Source organism: Choloepus didactylus, chromosome 5 (assembly GCF_015220235.1).
Source record: "Choloepus didactylus isolate mChoDid1 chromosome 5, mChoDid1.pri, whole genome shotgun sequence".
NCBI lineage: Eukaryota > Metazoa > Chordata > Mammalia > Pilosa > Megalonychidae > Choloepus > Choloepus didactylus.
The window spans coordinates 77749326-77767659 of record NC_051311.1 but is presented as its reverse complement, the minus strand read 5'-3'; the positions used below and the strand labels follow the sequence as shown (position 1 = coordinate 77767659).

Sequence of the window (18334 nt, the reverse complement as noted above, 5' to 3'; positions counted from 1 at the left end):
TTTCCTGTTTGTTTAATGGCAGCCATTCTAACCGGTGTTAGATGGTATCTCATTGTGGTCTTAATTTGCATCTCTCTAATAGCTAGTGAAGCTGAACATTTTTTCATGTGTAGAAACTTGTTTTAAAACCAGATAAGTGGTAAATAGCAGAGATTTCCATAAATAGCAGAGATTTCCAGAATGGATAACTCTTAGCACCTGGTCCTGATTTTATAGGGTTCTTCCTTGCATAGTGGTTTGTAGCTGTCTTGTTGAGAAATGTTATGCCACCTTGAGGGGTCCAGAAGGTATGTGGTCATTCCAGTTGCTTCAGTGATGACAGCTATAGCTGAAAGAACTGGTTCATTCCACCCTTCTTGAGGCACATTCCTGCAAAGTGCTCTGTTACCACAATTCACCATGTTGGAGTGAGGATGCAGATGAGACTAATAATATATTTGTGATTTTAAAAATTATAATGAATCAATTATAGGTTTTCCTAAATTTGAAAACTGATAATAGGGCATGGTATGACTTCTTCAGCTATTTTTTTTTACCCTATGGCTGCTGCTATTGATATGTTGTTTTAACCTGATTTTACTTGAATAATAAAGGTATGTTGCGTGGGTGAAGGTGTAGGTAGGGAAAACAGCAGTTTCCTCAGGATCTGCATCTTTCCAAGCATGGCCAAGAGAAGTAAGAAAAATTATAGGGATGTCTCTTACATCATTGGCTAATATGATAACTCTTTATATGTAATATTTTCATAATAAATATAATTTATATAATCAGGCTACAGCTTGCCATGGTTCATGTTTTAGAAACCGTAGGCTTTATTTCACTAACTGTATCTTTTACTGTTTGTTTTTCAAATTCTAAAATTTGACCCTCCCTAATGTGTGGTGTACATGTCATACTGGTGTGGAACTGGATAATAAACCTTTCCAAAGGAATTCCAGTATTCATCACATATCCTTGTAATAGTATTACTTCCTTCTTTAGTCGTTCCTTTTGCTAATTATTAGGATGCATGACATAGTTCACAGGCATATAAGGATCAAATTATTTAGATATTCTATTAAGAACTAAATTCCCACCCTATTTTTCCTCCTTAGGGAGGTATAATTTTATACTTGATCTAAAAGCAATGTGATGGTTTTATACATAATTAAATTTTATTTCAGTTAACTAAACAACAAGAATAAAAATACTACAGTAGGATAATATACTCCTTTCCACTAGATGGAGGTATGAGATAACCAACTATAAGAATCTTTTATAGCTGAACTAGAATATGTGAATTCTTCAGCAGATTCTTACTGAATAAAGACTTCTGACCAATTTGTGCACAAGAAAAGTAGTTTGGCTGGTCCTCCTCCTCCCCCTGCCTAAGGCTACGTAAGTTAGTTCTAATATTTTTAGTTTCCATGCCCTACCTTAAGAAAACTCAGAACACAAAAATTGCTAATTATTTAATAATTTCTTATTTGGCAAAGGGTTTCATTGATGAGTTTTATTGTTTATAAGAGACAGAATTAATTTACACTCTTACTAGCCATTTGGGAGAATTCCTCTTGCTCGACTTTCATGCTAATATTTAATATTGTTTATTTCTTTGCCAGTCTGATGGTTGTAAAATGATACCTGATTGTGGTTTTAATTTGCTATTCTCTGACTACTGTTGTGATTAAGGATTTTTTCTTACGATTTTTGGCCATATATGTTTTCTTTAGCCATTTTCTATTGAGTTTATCTTTATATTATTTTTTATATTTGCTAAATACTATATATATGCTAAGTACTTCTTTGATAGCTTTATGTTTTTGCAAATATATTTCCTGAATTGGTAGCTTTTCATTATTTTTATGATGCCTGTTTTTTTATTGCTTTTGAATTTTATATCATTTATGTACTCTTTCAATATTTGAAGATTAAGATATTCTCTTATATAGATTCACTTTTCAATTTTAAGTCTTTAAACCACAGGAATTGAGTTTTGCATATATTGAGAGGCTGCAGTATCATGACTCAAATTCTCATATATGTGTGGGGCCATTTCTGCACTCTGTTTTGTTCCATTGGTCTGAATGTGTCTTCTCCACAGAGTCTAATTACTGTGGTTTTGTAATAATTGTTAATTTTTATAGGGCAAGTCCTACCACTTATACTGTTTTTCAGATATGCCAGTTCTATTCTCAGCTGTATGATCTTCCATAAACATCTAGTTCATAATGTATTTTTAAAAATTTCTCTTGAGATTTCTTTTTGACCCATGGGTTATTAAGTAGTGTATTGTTTAATTTCCAAATATTCTGAGATTTTCCAGCTATCTTTCTGTTATTGATTTCTAGTTTAAACCCATTGTGGTCTGAGAACATATTTTGTATAATTTCTATTCTTTTAAATTTGTGAAGGTGTGTTTTATGACCTAGATTACTGCCTATCTTGGTGAACGTTCTATGAGAATTTGAAAAGAATGTGTATTTTGCTGTTGTTGGATGGAATATTTTATAAATATCAATTAGATCGAGCTGATTGATAGTGCAATTCAGGTCATCTGTAGCCTGACTTACTGTCTGCCTACTTGAGCTCTCAATTAATGACAGAGGGGTCTTGAAGTCTCCAACTACCATAGAAGATTTTGTATTTCTCAAAGTTCTATCGGTTTTAGCCTCAGACATTTTGATGCTCTGTTAGGTACATATATATTTAGGATTTTTATGTCTTCTTGGAAAATTGGCCTGTTTATCATTATATAATGCCCCTCTTTATCCTTGATCATTTTCTTTGTTCTGAAGTCTGTTTTGTCTGAAATTAATATAGCTACTCCAGCTTTCTTTTTCTTAATTTAATTATATTGAGATTGTTCACATATCATACAATTATCCAAAGATCCAAAGTGTACAATCAGTTGCCCACAGTACCATTATACAGCTGTGCATCCATAACCACAATTTTTTTTTCAATTTTTAGAACATTTTCATTACTCCAGAAAAGAAATAAAGACAAAAAAAGAAAACTCAAATCTCCCACACCCCTAACCACCCCTCTCCATTATTGACTCATAGTATTTGTATAGTACGTTTGTTACTGTTGATGAAAGAATGTTAAAATACTACTAACTATAGTACATAGTTTGCAATAGGTATGTTTTTCCCTTTATACCCCTCTATTATTGTGCCGGTTTGAATGTATTATGTCCCCCAGAAAAAGCCATATTCTTTGATGCAATCTTGTGGGGCAGACAGAATAGTGGGGATTAAGTTGGAACGTTTGGATTAGGTTGTTTGCATGGAGATGCACCCCACCCAACTGTAGATGATAACTGATGGGATATTTCCATGGAGGCATGGCCCCACCCATTCAGGGTGGGCCTTGATCAGTGGAGCCATATAAACGTGCTGACTCAAAGAGATGGAACTCAGTGCAGCTGTGAGTGATGTTTTCAAGAGGAGCAAGCTTGCTAGACAGGAACGTCCTGGGAGAAAGCCATTTTGAAACCAGAACTTTGGAGCAGACGCCAGCTACGTGCTTTCCCAGCTAACAGAGGTTTTCTGGACGCCATTGGCCATCCTCCAGTGAAGGTACCCGATTACTGATGTGTTACCTTGGACACTTTATGGCCTTAAGACTGTAACTGTGTAGCCAAATAACCCCCCCCCCCCTTTTTATAAAAGCCAATCCATCTCTGGTGTTTTGCATTCTGCAGCATTAGCAAACTAGAACAATTATTAACTTCTAGTTATACTGTCATACATTTGTTCTAGTTCATGAAAGAGATTTCTAATATTTGTATAGTTAATCATGGACATTGTCTACCACAAGATTCACTGTGTTATACATTCCCATCTTTTAACCTCCAACTTTTCTTCTGGTGACAAACATGACTCTAAGCTTCTCCTTTCCACCATATTCACACATCATTCAGCACTGTTAGTTATTCTCACAATAATGTGCTACCATCACCTCTGTCCATTTCCAAACACTTTAAGTTCAACCTAGATGAACATTCTGCTCATAATAAGCAACCGCTCCCATTCTTTAGCCTCGTTCTATATCCTGGTAACTTATATTTCATTTCTATGAGTTTACATATTATAATTAGTTCATATCAGTGAGAACCTGCAACATTTGTCCTTATGTGTCTGTCTTATTTCACTCAATATAGTGCCCTCAAGCTTTCTTCATCAACCTATTTTGTTTTTTTAAGACGGTTTTGTTCACCCACCATACTTTCCATCCTAAGTAAACAATCGATGGTTCCCTGTATAGTTACATATTATGTATTCACCACCATCACCACTATCTATCTCCATTTCTTCCACAAAGAAGGAGGAAGAGTCAAAGAAGGTAGAGACACAAAAGAAAAAGAAAAAGAGAGAAAAAAAAACATGACAGCTAAAAAGCAACAAAAGGAAAGATAGAATTAAACTAAAGTAGAATAAAGAATCAGACAACATCACCAATGCCAAGAGTCCCATACCCCTCCCTTATGTTCCGCTCTTATAGGCATTTAGCTTTGGTATATTGCCTTTGTTATGTTAAAGGAAGCATAATACAGTGTTTCTGTTAACTGTAGTCTCTAGTTTGCATTGGTTGTATTTTTTCCCCAATACTACCCTATTTTTAACACCTTGCAATGTTGAATTCATTTGTTCTCCCTCATGTAAAAACATATTTATACATTTTATCACAATTGTTTACTACTCTAGGTTTCACTGAGTTATACACTCCCAGTCTTCATCTTTCCTTTTTCCTTCTGGTATCCCACATGCTCCTAGTCTTCCTCTTTCAACCATAATTACAGTCATCTCTGTTCAGTGTACTTACATGGCTGTGCTACCATCACCCAAAATTGTGTTCCACACCTCTCACTACTGTCTTTTCCTATCTGTGTGTAGTGCTCCCTTTAGTATTTCCTGTAGCGGAGGTATCTTGTTCACAAACTCTCTCATTGTCTGTTTGTCAGAGACTATTTTAAACTCTCCCTCATATTTGAAGGACAGTTTTGCTGGATATAGGATTCTTGGTTGGCAGTTTTTCTCTTTCAGTATCTTAAATGTATCATACCATTTCCTTCTTGCCTCCGTGGTTTCTACTGAGAAATCTACACATAGGCTTATCAAGCTTTCTTTGTATGTGATGGGTTGCTTTTCTCTTGCTGCTTTCAGGATTCTCTTTATCGTTGATGTTTGATAATAATCTTATTATTAAGTGTCTTGGCATAGGTCTACTCAGATCTATTCTGTTTGGGGTACACTACGCTTCTTGGATCTGTAATTTTATGTCTTTCATAAAAGATGGGAAATTTTCATTGAGTATTTCTTCCATTATTGCTTCTGCCCTTTTTTCATTCTCTTCTCCTTCTGGGACACCCATGACATATACATTAATGTGCTTCATGTTGTCATTCAGTTCCTTGAGACATTGCTTATATTTTCCCATTCTTTTCCCTATCTGTTCTTTTGTGTGTAGGATTTCAGTTGTCTTGTTCTCCAGTTGCTGAGTATTTTCTTCTGCCTCTTGAGATCTGCTGTTGTATGTCTCCATTGTATTTTTCATCTCGTGTTAATGCCTTTCATTTCCATAGATTCAGCCAGTTGTTTTTTCAAACTTTTGATTTCTACCTTATGTTCACCCAGTGCTTTCTTTATAGCCCTCATCTCTTTTGTCGTATCTTCCCTGAACTCATTGATTTGGTTTTTTATTTGATTTAGCATATTTCTTTGAAAATCTTTAATAGATGGTTTCATTAAAGTGAAACAGTATCCCAACTGTGTCTTGATTGAGGTGTAAGTTTGTTCCTTTGACTGGGCCATATCTTCATTTTTCCTAGTGTAGATTGTAGTTTTCTGTTGTCTAGGCATCTGGTTTCCTTTGTTACCCCAATCAGATTTTCCCAGACCAGAATGGGTTCAGCTCTCAGAATGGGGTTGTATTCAATTTCAAGCCTCCCTGCAGGTGTGTCTTAGAGATTGACAGACTTACCTGTGAGGTCTCTAGCTGCTGTGCTTTTCCTAACCTGTTGAGCAGGTGACGCCTTTCAGCCTGTTGCTCCCAACTGGTGTAAGAAGGTGTGGCCCCTTTAGTTTCTGTTTTGGCTGTTTTCCCCCAAGCTCTGGGGTCTGGTCCTGAAGGGAAGACCAGTAGTAGAGCTGGGCTCCATCTCTTTCCTCTTAGGGAAGATACACCCCCTAGGGAGTTATCATATGCATTTGAATTGTTGTCACCCCTGACTCTGTTATCTCCATCCCTGTCTGGGTCAGAGCACTGCGAACTGAAAATGGCTGAGACTCTCTCCACTGAGCCCCTCAGGTTGAGAGAGAGGAAAAGGGGCAGAAAGTCCCCTTTTAGAGCCAGTACACGGCCCCCCAGTTTCACTCATCGGCCAGAGGTAGCACCTGGTCTTCTGGGCTCCCCCTCCCAGGACAGATCAATCTTCTGGTTTTTTAAGGCCAGTTGTCACTAAAAGCCTCTGTCTGCTTGGTGGGGGTCTCTAGCTTGTATGCAGCAGTCCACATTTGTTAATTAAAACCCCAGTTGGAGGTGGGCTGAGCTATATTTGCTTGCTTGGAGAGTGCTGCTTTCTACCACAGTGGGGCTTTGCAGCTCAGCCTGCTGTAGGGGATGGGGGTGCCCAGCGTGGTTCCACAGTTTTTACTTACAGATTTTATTCTGCAGTCTCAGGCATTCCTCCCAATCCAGGTTGGTGTTCAATGTATGGACAGGCATGATTGCCCCCCCAGCAGTTATCCCAAATTATTTATTAGTTGTTCCTGGTTGTTTATTAATTGGTCCAGGGGACTAACTAAATTCCACTCCTCTCTACGCCTTCATCTTGCCCCCTCCTCCAGCTTTGTTCTAAATAGTGTTAGGATGGTACCTTTCTGCCTCCCTTTAGTTTTAAGCTATCTTAGTTTTTAAAAGTTGGTTTCTTTCCTGTTTATTCCCCAATACATAGTTGGGTCTCATTTTTTTTATCCAGTCTGACACTCTCTCCTGTAATTGGTATATTTAGGCCAAATCACATTTAAAGTAATTATTGATGTAGTTGGACTAATAATATCATGTTTATAGCTGTTTTCTATTTGTTGCAAGTTTTCTTTGCTGCTTTTTTCTCCCACTACTTCCTGCTTTCTCTGTTTTTAGTTATTTCATATTTCTTTTATCTCCTTCATATCAATTATAATTCTTTTAAAGAAAACTTAGTGGTTACCCTAGAGTTTGCAGTATACATTTTAAATCTAAATCCACCTTCAAATAACACTGTACCAGTTCTTATTTAGTGCATGTACCTTAAAACAGAGTATTTCCAAATCTTCCCTCCATCCCTAATGGCATCAGTATCATTCATTTCACTTATCTATCTATTATAATCACCCTAGTCATTGTTACTATTACTGCTTTAAACGGGTGTTCTAGTTTGCTAATGCTGCTGGAATGCAAAACACCAGAGATGGATTGGCTTTTATAAAAGGGGGTTTATTTGGTTACACAGTTACAGTCTTAAGGCCATAAAGCATCCAAGGTAACACATCAGCAGTTGGGTATTTCACTGAAGGATGTCCAATGGTGTCCAGAAAACCTCTGTTAGCTGGGAAGGCATGTGGCTGGCGTCTGCTCCAGAGTTCTGGTTTCAAAATGGCTTTCTCCCAGGACATTCCTCTCTAGGCTGCAGTTCTTCAAAAATGTCACTCTTAGTTGCACTTGGGGTATTTGTCCTGTCTTAGCTTCTCTGGAGCAAGAGTCTGCTTTCAATGGCTGTCTTCAAACTGTCTCTCATCTGCAGCTCCTCTCTCAGTTCCAGTGCATTCTTCAAGGTGTCCCTCTTGGCTGTAGCAAGCTCGCTCCTTCTGTCTGATCTTATATAGTGCTCCAGTAATTTAATTCAGACCCACCCGGAATGGGTGGGGCAGCATCTCCATGGAAATTATCCAATCAGAATCATCACCCACAGTTGGGTGGGGCACATCTCCATGGAAACACTCAAAAGAATTACAACCTAATTAACACATAGGTCTGCCCACACAAGATTACATCAAAGATAATGGCATTTGGGGGGACATAATACATTCGAACTGGCACAACAGGTAATTATTTTTAGATCAAGTAAGAGTAAGGAAAAAAAATGTTTTATTTTCCCTTCATTCGTCCTTCTCTGATGTTATTCCTTTCCTTATGTAGATCCAAGTTTCTGACCTATACCATTTTCTTTTGCATAAAGAACTTGTTTCAACATGTCATGTAGGGCAGGTCTGCTGGAGATGAATTACCTCAATTGTGTTATCTGAGAAAGCTATTATTTCTCCTTTAATTTTGAAGGATAATTTTGCTGGATATCAAATTTTAGGTTGAAGGTTTTATTTTTTTTTCAACATTTTGAATATTTTACTTCACTCTTTTACTATTTCCATTTTTTCTGATGTCTGCTGTAATTCTTACCGTCGTTTCCTGGTAAGGAAGGTGTTTTTTCCCTAGTTTTATTCAAGATATTCTCTTTGTTTCATAAACATCATAAGACCACTTTAGGAAGATCTATGAGAAAACTTGTTGAGACTTTGATTGACAGTACATCAAATCTATAGATCAGTACAAGGTGAATTAGCATGTCTATAATATTAAAGCTTCCTGTTTATAAACAGAATATATCTTGTTAGATAAGGAGGAGGGGAGGGGAAGAAAGGGAAGGAAAGAAGAGAAAGAAGAGAGGAAAGAAAGAAAAGAACAGAGGAAAGGAGAATGGAAGGGAAATGGGAAAGGGGAGGGAAAGAAAAAGAAAAAGAAATGGGAAAGGCTATAAACCTAAATCTAGGATTATATGCCTTTATGGGAAAAGCTTATACCCATCTCCCTCTCTCTCACTTAAAAAAAAAAATCTTGGGTAATATATATGAAAAGTTGTCAATAAAGTATGAAACCTTCACTGTGATCGTTTTTTGGTTTTGTTTGTGATTTTTTGATTGGAGAGTAGGGAGGGTCAGGTTGGATTACCCTCAGACATGTTCCTTGATCATGCACCTTTTAGTCACATCCTACCTTTTTCAAAATTTTATAAACTGAAGGTACATTTTTGTGTTTTCCTTCTTACTTAAATTTATGGATAGCTACTTAGTATCCCCCCCAAAAGGACTTATCTTTACTGCTGTTTGTTATATAGAATATGTATAAAAGTATTTTATCAACTGAAAGGGAAGGAACAGACTTAATTATTATTAATTATCATTAATCATTGTTTACTTATCTCCAAAATTATAGAAAAATATGTCGTAACTGCAAGTGTGGCCAAGAAGAGCATGATGTCCTCCTCAGCAGTGAAGAGGATCGAAAAGTGGGGAAACTTTTTGAAGACACCAAGTACACCACCCTGATTGCAAAGCTAAAATCAGATGGAATTCCCATGTATAAACGCAATGTTATGATACTGACCAATCCGGTTCCTGCCAAGAAGAATGTCTCCATCAACACAGTTACCTATGAATGGGCTCCTCCTGTACAGAATCAGGCACTGGTAAATAATAAGAGGGAGGGGAGTCCCTTTATTAAAGTTCCTGGACTGTTTATTTAGGGCAACTCTTTTAGTGACCTAACCAACTTCACCTACACCCCAGGTCTGTTATTTCTCTGGGACTCTCATTATTTTGACTTCCAAATCCTATTACAGCCTATGAAAGTAAGAATAGGTAACTCATAGAATTTGTCTGACTACCTAGATAAGTCAACTACTTTGAGGATATGGTCTGACAATAATAAGTTGAAAAGCAGATGTTTTGTATAAATCTAATGACTCTTCTAGCTTACTTTTGAGAAGATTTCTTTTAAGAAGATGGTAAAGAATGTCTAAAGAATACAGTTTCTGCCATTGTTTAGAACTGTAATAATGTTCAATGCTATTTCTTATACTATATAAGGCAAAAATCTGCAGTTTTGTGTCAAACTCCTCCCACTATTATAACAGCTTGATGGGACATTTGGAAGTCTTTTAAAAGGTAGTTAAGTTATTAAAGTGAATCTTGTGATTACAAATCTTTTAGTATTTTTTTTTATAATGCTGAAAATGCTGCTGATTCACAAGGTCATTTTAAACTTGCACACCTAAAAATTGGTGTTCTCTTACAATTGTACATTTGTATATTTAGGGCAAGTAAACAGTACATCTTTTTACAAACTGAAAAGAAGCTTTAATTTCAAGAAGAATGTGTTCATTTTTACTGAATCAAATCTATTTAGTATGTCATTTTTAACGTCTTAAGATATTTATATTATGAAAATTAATTGTTACTGATGGGTAAAACAGACATCTTTCTTATATAACTTGGTTCTGATGTGTGTTATAAAATGTTGCACTGTCTGATGGCCAAGGCATCTCCCACTTTAACACTGATCTCCTGGTGGTCCAGGCCAGGCAGTATATGCAGATGCTGCCCAAGGAGAAGCAGCCAGTGGCAGGCTCGGAGGGTGCACAGTACCGGAAGAAGCAGCTGGCAAAGCAGCTCCCCGAGCATGATCAGGACCCTTCGAAGTGCCATGAGCTGTCCCCCAAAGAGGTGAAGGAGATGGAGCAGTTTGTGAAGAAATACAAGAATGAGGCTTTGGGAGTAGGAGACGTCAAACTTCCCTCTGAGATGGATGCTCAAGCCCCCAACAGAATCTGCATCCCTGGTGGGGATAGAAGCACCACAGCAGCAGCAGGGGCCGTGGAAGACAAATCTGCCAAGCACAAAGTAACTCAGTATGTAAGTATAGAGGTCACATTCTTGGCCCAATTTGTGTATTTTACAGATTCTTAACCTTTTTTTTGAAACTTTTTTGGGCCATTCCTCTGTTTCCAAAAGGGAGTGTGTGGGGGAAATAAATTGAATTTAGGCTTATTTTAGAGAGTCATCACACTTGAAATTTCTGTCTAAAGCCAAGTTTTCTCATTATCTATTGCCAAGGATAATTGTGAGTTTTATGTATACACAGTAGTTCGCATTGGCATTGTGCTGGAATATAACATACTAATCTGGACTCCATTTACTAAACATAATTTTGTTAATTTATCTCCTCATAAATTAAGTCAATTCAATTTTTCTTGTGAGAAAGTGCCTAAAATTCAAATTCAAATGCATATGCGTATATAGTCAATCATTAAAAAAACCAAGTCTCCATAGAGAGGGAAATATAGTTGACGTTTTTTTCTGTGGTTTGAGGGAAGAAGATAATTGTGACAGATGAACAAAATAAAAGTACTAACCTTACTATAACGTAGTTCTGATATATCCAATTAGCACATCAACCAATTAGGCTTAGTCCTACAAAAAGAGAATATGCTACAAGTTATTCATTTTTGAGGAAATACTTAAAAGTGAGGTGAAAATTACTATTAGCCTTTTCTATTAGTTACATTAATTTAGGAAGCAGTTCTCTGCTTATACATCAGGAGCATGAGTTAGGTTTAAATAGCCTGGAGAAAACCCAGAGATTCAGTTCCATGGGAATATTAACACCTTATTGTCTTCATGGGCAAATTCCTAATTTCATAGAAATTATTTCTCTTGAAAATATTTTACCTGTGTTCCTACTAAGCTGATGATTAGAAATGCCAGTCATATGATGACCTAATTTTGGATGGCTTCCCTTTCAGTCCTGCTATGGCTGTAAACTGAGTATGAAGGAAGGTGACCCAGCCGTCTATGCTGAGAGGGCTGGCTATGATAAACTGTGGCACCCAGCTTGTTTCGTCTGCAGCACCTGCTCTGAACTCCTGGTCGACATGATTTACTTCTGGAAGAATGGGAAGCTATACTGTGGCAGACATTACTGTGACAGTGAGAAACCCCGCTGTGCTGGCTGTGATGAGGTGTGTTCTCTGGGGCCACCTACATGCAGTCTCCTTTCTTTATCCCCATATGTTCCCCTTACCAACATAACCAGGCCACCCATAGAAAGAAGGCAGCATGAGCTGACCAAACATTGGTTGCTTTATTTATATCCAAAGACATTTAATGAAAGTAATTTTAATTTCGTTCATTCTAAGTATCTGTGTTCATTGTGTTGACTAATGAAAGAATGTCCAGAAACACAAAAGATTTATTTATATTACATTAAATGATTACCTAAGTTTGATCGTTAGGTTACCATTGTTCAGACTTCAAAACCTAAGAAAATATATTGACGTACTTGGATATTTAAATCCCTAATACCTAAGGAACCTAGCTTTGTCATTGTAGCCAAAAGGAAAATACGTGGTTCAACTTATTTTTGTCCTCTCCCCAGCTGATATTCAGCAATGAATATACCCAGGCAGAAAACCAGAATTGGCATCTGAAACACTTCTGCTGCTTTGACTGTGACAACATCCTAGCTGGGGAAATATACGTGATGGTTGATGAGAAGCCTGTGTGCAAGCCATGCTATGTGAAGAATCATGCTGTGGTGAGAAGCTTTCCAGCGATATGGTTGCCTCGACCTCATGACTTCAGCTTATGCTTCTATTTAGGCATCTTACAAAGGGGAAACAGAATAGGAAGCATGTGATTCCTACCATGGGGTGTTAAAAGTCCTAGAAATTCAAAAGCAATACATGCAATGACCAGAAGCTACCACAAGATTTCTACTTGTGCAGTTTGCATTATAGATTATAAATCATGTTTGACAATAAAACCCCCACTTAAAAACTTCTTTAGTGGGAATGAGATTTGTTGATTTATTCTCATGGTTACAGGTCAGATTCCCTTTAAATAAAGGTATCTAGGGGCTGTCATGTCTTGAGCTGTATTTAAGCGTTCATGTTTTCTGTTCATGTTACTGGACTATCCACTGGGACTTTGTTTTTTTGCTAACTGGAGATAGGGTAGTGCCTATTTGTTTAACCCTTATTGAAGTGATTTATTGTAACAAAATTTCACCTGCTTATTTAAATTTATTTGAGTGGGCCAGACATTCAAGTACTTAACATGAGAGAACATTTTTCTTGGTTCTGCCCTGCTTACACAGAGCTGCTATTGCATGTGGGCCAAGAGATAGGCAATTTAGATAAAGGGAAGGTAAAAAATAGTTGACCATGTATGGTAAGGCTTATAAGACAGGGGTATTAAAAAGATAGACTTTGACTTCTTTATATGCAAGAAAATACAGACAAGTTAAATGTCCCCCTGAGCTATCAAGTGAGGAGACTCTTGGCTAAGGAATAAAATTACCTCTTTTTACAAATCTAAGAGTCAGATACTATGGCAGTAAGGTAACGTGTTTTGATGTCAGTTGCCAATTTTCAACCTCTACCCTTGCCCCTAGATATAATCAACAATTTTCTATCAAATCTGTCTCATCAGTATAGCTCAGATCTTCACAGTTACAAGTACTCTACTTCAGGACCTTATTTTTTTTGTGATTTGTATTATTGCAGTGGACTCAAATTTGGTTTCCTCACTTCCATCCTTCATCTTGCTCAAAAGCTGTCTTCCATACTGATAGAAGATGATCTGAGACACAAATGTGATCATTAAACCTTTAATTAATATACTACAGCCCATTATCTTCATAATAAAGTCAAGATTCCCTACCTAGAATGTAAGACTTGTAATCTGCCCCCTTCTTTCCTCTACAGCCACTTCTACTAGTTATCCAACCTACTAGTTATCCAACCTAAATCATATATTTCTACAACATAAATTACCTGCATTTTCTAGTTACACCCTGTTCTTTGTTCTTTATTAACAGTAATTCCTTTGTCTGCTATGCCCTCACATTTGCTGATTTACTTGATTATGCCTGCACATTCCTGCAGACTTAGTTTATGCTTAATTTTTTCCAGAACACCTTCCCTGATACCTTAGTCCAGTGCCTACACTAGGAAACATTTGAGTGATTAACCTGTATTCCTTGTATTTCTCATTTCCTTTGGGGTCAACATGGACCTTCCTCATACCTGCGAAGATGTTGAATTACCATGTGGCCTGACATATTATTTAGATAAAAGCTCCTTCTATGAATACCCTTGCGACAGTTTATTTACAGAAGAGAATTATCATAATGTGTATTTTATAATAGGATATGAGACTTGGTCTCAAGGACTAGAATGTTAACTCCACAAGGGTGGAAATTTTTGTCTGGTTTGTTTTCTGCTATATTCCCCAGACTAGAACAACATAGGAACTTGATTAATATTTACTGAGTAAAGGTTACAACAGATGAAACTGCTGGGTTGAACTGTTATAAGCGCCTCTCCATTACATTGTATCTAATCAATGGAGGGGAATAACCACATATATGATTGAAAAAATAAGAGAATATCCAGATTATTTAGCTTTATAGTGTAGTGTGATCTCTTTCAGAAAGATTATTTTCTTAGGAAGATATGCCATTGTCTTTGCCTGCTATTAAAACAAGCATATCTGTCCATTGCCTGAACAAACAGGCTATGGCAAAGAGAACTACCATGTGGCATACTAAATGATGTAAAATTTTGAATATTATCTAGCTCATGGCATGATCTTAAATCTCTTAAAGAAAAGGAGAGAAAAAAACAAGTTACTTTTAGGTCTGAAGTTAAGAACTCAATTTCAAAATAGGACATTTCTGAGAAAAAGTTAACCTAGAAACAGGATAAAGGAAATGTACCAAGCTTTTCTCTGCATGGTCTCTGGAATTCCAGTTTTCAGATGGCCACCCCCCAAATGCACATCCATGTGATTCCACAGGACCCTCCTGCCAAGGAGCTCCTCACAGCAAGTGTCATTAGCTTTCTTACATTTTGTATACTAATAAAATGAAGTAAGAGGGATTGATGGAAATAAAAACTCTTTGAAATAATAGAGGTTTAAGAATACAGGCAGATCAAATGCCAAGTAGAAAGCAGCGAAGCACATTGTCTGTGGAATTCTGCAGCCACCAGACCTGAGCGAGGCCTGGGCAGCTCTCAGGTTTATGAAGAACTAGAGAAGCGTGGGTATCACCTAGGATCAGATGTTGAACTTTGGGATGAATGGTATTTCATTTTATGAAACTATGAAACCTAAGTTCTCTGTACCATTCAGTGTGTTTATTAGCTATTTTATAATGAAGTAATTTCTTTAATTTGATGTATAATGGAACAGTGATTTCTTTAAATGCAAATGAAATTTATGATTTTTAAAAAAATTACAGAAGGATCCACAAATATTACTGGGCTAAGAAAAAGACGGTAGATCACAGTCTAAAAGCAGGGAATAAAAAATTCAGTGAGAATGGCTAACAAACCAGCTTAAAATTACAGAAAAGGTAATGTGAAATATAGAAAACTAGGAAGGATAAATCCTAAATGCAATATAAAGCTATAAAAATATATGAAAAAGGTGATTGCTTGGATGATACACCTACAAATTAGGAATGTGTGTGTAATTATAACACACCTTTTTGCTATATGCAGGAATGGTGTACGTGATCATGCAAAGAGATATCTCCCTTGCTTCCCAAGGAAGACTCAGTTGACACAACTTGTGAATTATGCCCCCAGAAACTCTATGATTAGAATATGCTCTTTAAAAATTTGGAGGGTATATTGTGGCCTGAAATAGATTTGTAACAGGGCCTCACTTCACTGCTTAAACCAGTAGCTGTCTTCAAATGAGCTAAATGAGCGCCTCAACCCCCGACTTCCTTATCTCATTAATTCTTAGCAATCACACAGTAAGAACCTGGGTGGGGAACGGGGTTAACACTGAAGATATTCATTGTCATCCAATACCGGGCAATCTTGTTGATTTCTTCACTTGTTATAAAAAAGTTTAAAACACAACTTTAGTTAGTCACCTTCATTCAGAACATTTACAAGCCAGAAGGCATATGGACTTTCCAGTGTTTTGGAAGTCTCAGATTGGTTTGTTTTCTGTTATAGTATAAAGGGATATTCATTTAATTTCTTCACACATATATTCAGCCAAGAAAAAAATGATGTATGTATATGTGTGTGTATATATATGTGTGTCGTATATTTATATACAACATATAAACTGGCATGGGGAATTGCAAGTATTAATGTTCTATAATATTAGATTATACATAAATCGTCACTGATCTTATTCCATCAGAATGGAAGCCTGTTAGCTACAAGTTATATTTTTAGCTCAAACTATAATTATTCTCAAACACTGTCAGTATTTTTAATTGAATCCTTAATTACTTTGAACATGATTGTCATTTATTACTGTCTAGAAATTAGTGGTAATAATCTTATGTGTCATAGGTAAGACTAATAAAATTACCACTTCAAAGCCTTAATGAATGAGGAAAAATAATTTTATCAACTTCTTTATAATTACTGATATCCAATCTAATAAAATATGCTAGACTCAAATGCATAATTTTGGAAATCACTGTCAAGACTTTCCGTCTTGAACATCATAGTTTTATCTAATAAGCATCAAATTAGAAAGACCTTCAGGGGCTTTCACCTATTATTTCTCACAGTGCTCAGTATCTAGACTTCCTTTAACAGTCATTGGCTAAAAACATTAACCAGAAGAGCATCCTCAGTTGTATATTTTTAAGGTTGTCATTCTCAGTTTTATCATATGAAGAAACATATTCCATTTGTTCTCAAATGAAAATGCTACTGTCCTTGTTTGTTCACTTACCCTCTTATTTGTATGATTATTTAACAGGTGTGTCAAGGATGCCACAATGCCATTGATCCAGAAGTGCAGCGGGTGACCTATAACAATTTCAGCTGGCACGCATCCACAGAGTGCTTTCTCTGCTCCTGCTGCAGCAAGTGTCTTATTGGGCAGAAGTTCATGCCAGTGGAAGGGATGGTTTTCTGTTCAGTGGAGTGTAAGAAGATGATGTCTTAAGGAGAGAGCGCCGAGCATTATTGAGCCATAGCTATCTAAAGTGGTCTGCTTTTTATTGTAAAATGCAATTTGAAAAAAATAATAATAAAAGGAAAAAAGAAACCATGAGGGAAACCAGGAGATTTTGTTCAGCATCTGTCTTTGCTGTTTTTCCGTATCAATTTTTTCATCTCAACTTTAAAAACCTATGTTAAGCATTTGATTGAAAAGACAGGTAAAGAATGTTATCTTTCTTTTGCTTTCCAGATATAAAATCTTTGAGTTGGAAGCTTTAATTAATCCTTATATCCCCATCCCCCTTGTGCCAAACACAGTATATAAAAGCATTTAAAAGTTAGTATAATGAATAGAAAGCTGAGCATTTCTACTTCTATACTCTTTTTTTCCCCTCATGTGTAAAATGAGAAGGAAATTAAATTTGCCCTGGTGTCAAGATGCTACATTTATTGCCTCATCTTATTCACTGAACTTTGTAATGATTGACAGGAAATTCTTTTTGACAGGGAAAATAGAAATGTGGTGGATCGTGTATAGCTGTTACCATTTTAGTGCCTATACATCACTATCCTAGTTTAGGCAAAAGTAGCATCTTTTAAATGCCGTTTTTTTCTTTTTGTTTTCATTTGCCCTACCCCTCGGTATTCTCCTTCTAAGCTGGTAACTTCCATCTGTGGCCTTGAATATTTTGTTACCACGTGGCATAATAATGTCCACACTTTTTACTTCTATAGATATTTGGTTTGGACATAAGTCATGCCACTCATTTATATTATGTTTTCAATCCAAAGAACATGTATACATTTTGCACACAGGAAACTATAACCTATAACTGATTGCATGTGCCTGCCATGGTTCAGATAGATTTTTTTGCCTGGCTCTATTGTCTTCTGATGGATACTGTCCCATGATGCTTCTAAGCCTGTTCATGGATTTATTAATGTCTTCATCTGTATACTTCCATCCTTAGGCATTTATACTGTTTATTTTTCCCTTATATTTCCCTATATAGCTATGCACTATGATAATTAAATGGAATGAATGCTATGTATATTATTCTTCAAAATAAAAAGTCTTTTTTCACTTCAATAATTGTACATTTTCTTTCATGTCCTTTTCATCTGAGAGCAGAAAGTACTTCTGCGATTAAGCATATATTACAGCAGGGGGCAATGCTGCCAAGGATAAAACCTACCCTAACAAAAAGAAAGAAGGCTTCTGACTGCACAGAACAGAAACTTGGCTTTTTGTTATGAGGAAGGGATAAGTGTTTATGAAGTTTTAGAATAAATCAGAGTATTTCCGTTGTTAGTTTTCAGGTCATGCAGGAGTTTGTTTTCTTTCTAAAGGGGAGGGTGATGCCATTTTAATTGAAGTTTGGGAAAACTTTAGTTTCTCTTCAGGTGAATCTAACAAGAATTACTCTTATACTCAAATTGCAAGTCTATCTGTTGGGTATTCTAATTTTTTTCATGACAACCTTTGTGAGTAAGGAAGCAACTATAGAATACTACAAGATTCATTATTCCGGTATTAGCAGACCATGGGAT

At 36.4% G+C, this 18334-nt stretch overlaps 1 protein-coding gene across 1 annotated transcript in view; it reads left to right on the top strand.

The window, feature by feature from the left end:
• TES (testin LIM domain protein) overlaps positions 1-17873 on the top strand; it is a 56095-nt gene extending 38222 nt beyond the window's left edge. Inside the window, exons 3-7 of the mRNA XM_037836333.1 lie at positions 9235-9487; positions 10377-10712; positions 11603-11818; positions 12235-12393; positions 16599-17873. Of these exons, the coding sequence (XP_037692261.1) occupies positions 9235-9487; positions 10377-10712; positions 11603-11818; positions 12235-12393; positions 16599-16787 (1153 nt within the window). The 3' untranslated portion in view covers positions 16788-17873. The remainder of the gene's footprint in view (positions 1-9234; positions 9488-10376; positions 10713-11602; positions 11819-12234; positions 12394-16598) is intronic.
• The last annotated feature ends 461 nt before the right edge of the window (positions 17874-18334 follow it).